The sequence below is a fragment of the Propithecus coquereli genome, unplaced genomic scaffold (assembly GCF_000956105.1).
Source record: "Propithecus coquereli isolate 6110/MARCELLA unplaced genomic scaffold, Pcoq_1.0 Scaffold242, whole genome shotgun sequence".
In the NCBI taxonomy this organism is placed as follows: Eukaryota; Metazoa; Chordata; class Mammalia; order Primates; family Indriidae; genus Propithecus; species Propithecus coquereli.
This window is the reverse complement of record NW_012147975.1, coordinates 1,887,285-1,891,005: the sequence shown is the minus strand read 5'-3', so window position 1 is coordinate 1,891,005 and position 3,721 is coordinate 1,887,285. Positions and strand designations below refer to the sequence as shown.

Here is a 3,721-nt window from a genome sequence, read left to right as displayed (position 1 = left end):
AAAAAAAAAAAAAAAAGAAGTTAATAGGATTATTTTTTAGTGCTTCTTATGGGCAACACTGGACTGGGTGCTGTGAGAAAATTTTTCGGAAATCCATCTGTTGTCTCAGGGATTATAGAACTAGAAAATGATGAATGATTTGTTTTCTTTTAACATGTCTCTGTTGTCTTAGGAGATGTTTAGTTGTTAAGCAGAACAAGAATATCTACCTCAGTATAGGAAAAAAAGGTGCTTCATAGTCTTGTAAATATTGTATATTGTTTATAAATGCTCAATAAATAAACACTTTGCTACACTATATTGTTACCTAGCTATCTTATTTTAATGAAACTACATAAATCAAAGTAAAATGTGTCTAAGTTGTTTCCATTTTTTTAACTTAATTATGGGATATCAAAAAAAAAAAAAGAAGGCCTTGATTCCTCATTTCAGTCTCTTTATTCAGTTTCAGTTTCCCCAAAATACACAGCACTGCTAAACTTTTTTTTTTTGGAGACAGTGTCCTGCTCTGTCGCCCAGGCTAGAGTGCAGTGGCGTCATCCGAGCAACCTCAAACTCCTGGGTTCAAGCAATCCTCCTGCCTCAGCCTCCAGAGTAGCTGGAACTACAGGGTGTTGTCACCACCCCTGGCTAATTTTCCTATTTTTTGTAGAGATGGGGTCTTACTATGTTGTTCTGGCTGGTCTCAAGCTCTTGGCCTCAAGTGATCCTCCTGCCTCAGCCTCCCAAAGTGCTAGGATTACTGGTGTGAACCACCAGGCCGGCCTTATTTTTTTTAAAAAACAACAATATGTTTTCAGTGAGTGTGGGGGGGTGATACCACTATAAAAAGTACTTGTATTTTAATAAAACTTCCATAGTAATATTTTTGAGTGTTTTCTGTGCATGATTATTAAACAGAAACAGGAAGATTTGTTATACCAACTCTTCCCTAGTTTCCAATTTTTTAAGATGTTTTTAATTAGTAAATTTTACATTTTAGATAGACAAGCACAAATTGATTCTTATTTTGGTTGTTGAGGAATGACAGATAATAACTTACAATTCCAGTTATGTATAGAGATGGTAAAATAAACCTAATCCATATTGTTAATTTTAATATTTAAAGTATTTGTAATTGTCATGAGATCTGGAATATTAGAATACTTAAAAGATTATTCTGGAGATTACAATTTAAAATGTAATAATTGCTGTATCTTATAATTTTGGGTTGAAAGAGTGAATAATACTGTAATATTTAAGAGAATGTGTCATCATACTTATGCATTTACTAGATACAGAAGAATTATACAAGCCCTCAAGAACATCCAGAACTCATACAAAGTAGAAGTAAGTCAACAAAAACCACAAAGGAATTACTAATTCTGGGGGCTCAGGGGAGGTTGTTCAAGAAAGGAAATATAACCCTAGTTCATATTTATAATATATAAACATTGAGTAACAATAATTATGATATAACTATATTGAAAGGGTAAGAGGAACAGGAAGAGTGTATGTAGCGGGCGTAGCATGAGACAGCTACACGACAGATCACCTTCCACGACAGACAACAGCTGGATAAAACTGTGAAATCAAGTAATAGCAGTATGAGGATGTTATTTAGAAAAAGGAAGTACATACCAGAAGAAACAACTAAAAGAGCTAAAAGTCGCTGCTTCTGGGGAGTTGGAATTATGAGTAGGAAAGAATAGACCTTTGTAAATATTTGTATCACTTTGATAAATATTAAATTACATGAAAGGTTTATTCTCTCCCCCTATGATTTTCATGTGACTCTAAAAGCGTAGAGTGAAAACAGCACTGATACCAGCAGCTTCTGTGTCAAGGGGAGGCTGTGCCAGTGGCTTTGGGTTTTCATGTTTTCAATATAAAACGTAGACATGAGTCTACACCAGCATTAGACTCAGCCACTTTGGAGAACAGTGGGCAAAGTATCTTTGGCAAACGTCATTATTTGCGGTTCCTATAGAGCATAGCTGCCACTTTTTAGTATTGGCAACAACAGAAGGTATCATTGAAGTAGGCCAGAGTGAGAGAGGAGGAAAGTGGCAGAACACACGGAAGACACTCCCTAAGGATTCCAGAAAGCTTGGGGGATATGTTTATGGGAGTCTCTGGCCAAAGCCAGAAAAGCTGATAAGCTATTGTAGAAGCAAAAATTGATGCTTTGCCCTGTGTCCAATATGACTAAGCACTTCATATACCACAGTCAGAAAAAAGAAAACACTTTGCATCCTGAAGTAAACAAAAACAGGCGTACTCTTCCTTTTCTAAACACTGCTATCTCTGAATCTTCCTTTGATATTACTGTTGAAATAGTCTACTTACCTTCCAGCCCCCCCGCTCATGTTATTTGGAAAATACACAACATTTTTACAATTTGCAAAAGATACAATGGTAAATTGCTAGAAAAAGTTCCTTATAGTTTTATACTACTTACTCAGTATCATGTTTAAGGCCAAAATCAGACAGGTCTTCATTTGCAGAAGTATATTTGCCATAACACTCATTCATCAAGGACTGAAAGGATGAGTAGACCTTGCATGTGTTGTTACGGACTTTTAGTTGACGGACTCTGGGGACTCCTAGAAGCATGTTCTCATAGTAGATGCGACTGCTGTTTTTCAAATTATATAGCTGCTGGTTATTGTACCATGAGTCCCAGTACAGACCTTCCAAAAAGGGTCCTTCCATAAACTTCATATAGAAAGACAGATATCATGGGGAAAATATTTTCATGTCAACAGAATCTACATTCATAACATTATGCATCAAAGATTTTGAGTTTGAAAAATTATTGACCAAGCCACCGTGAATATTAATGATGATGATGCTGCTGCTGATGGTTAAAACTTACCAAGCACTCATTATGTACTAGGCACTACTCTAAGCACTTTATGAGCATTAACTCATGTAATCCTATAACCCTTCTCCCCTTCTTTTATTTTTCTTTTTGAAATATTTTTTATAGAGATGGAGTCTTGCTATGTTGCCCAGGCTGGTCTTGAACTCCTGGGCTCAAGCGGTCCTTCTGCCTCAGCCTCCCAAAGTGCTGGGATTGTCGGCGTGAGCTACCATGCCTGGCACCTGCCTTCTTATGGGAGTATGTTGAAGATTGTCCTCCAATACACGAGTATCAGAGCTGGACATAGCCCCATGTCATGACTTCACCCCAAAGTTGTGTGTTCCCCTTTCCTTAACCCCCTCCCCAACTCTGGCCATGGTGACTGCTACTCCTGGCTCTGCCCCCTACTCATTCTGAGATTCCCAAGGCCAGCGTTCATTTTTTCTTTGCTCACTTTGTCTTCTTTGCTATTGGCCATGTACATGCCTCAGACAGCGCAATAAAAAAAGAGGCAGGGTGTGCTCTACATCTACCACGCGTTCATATTTCACCTGGACCAAACCACTGAGGTATGATCATTTAGCCCTCATCTTGCACTTGCCCTCTCACTCTCAGGAAATGGCCCTGTCTCCTTGATATGTTTCAAATTCCTAGCATGGCACTCACGACGTGACCTCTGTCCAATTCATAATTTGGCCTTTTCTATCTTATCTTCCATATGCCCACAATGCCAAACATAGCTCCACATGTAGAATTATTAATACATATAGCACGCATTGTACCTTCTTCCTAAAATTCCCTTCCCTGATCCATCCTTTAAAACGCAACTGAATTGTTACCACCTCTGGAAAGCCTTCCCTGTCTCATCCTTATGTA

The 3,721-nt window shown here is 38.0% G+C and overlaps 1 protein-coding gene across 1 annotated transcript in view; it reads right to left on the bottom strand.

Moving 5' to 3' along the window:
* Positions 1-3,721, bottom strand: part of PKD2L2 (polycystic kidney disease 2-like 2) — a 29,900-nt gene that overhangs the window by 18,850 nt on the left and 7,329 nt on the right. Inside the window, 1 exon segment of the mRNA XM_012646323.1 lies at positions 2,441-2,833. Within this exon segment, the coding sequence (XP_012501777.1) occupies positions 2,441-2,833 (393 nt within the window).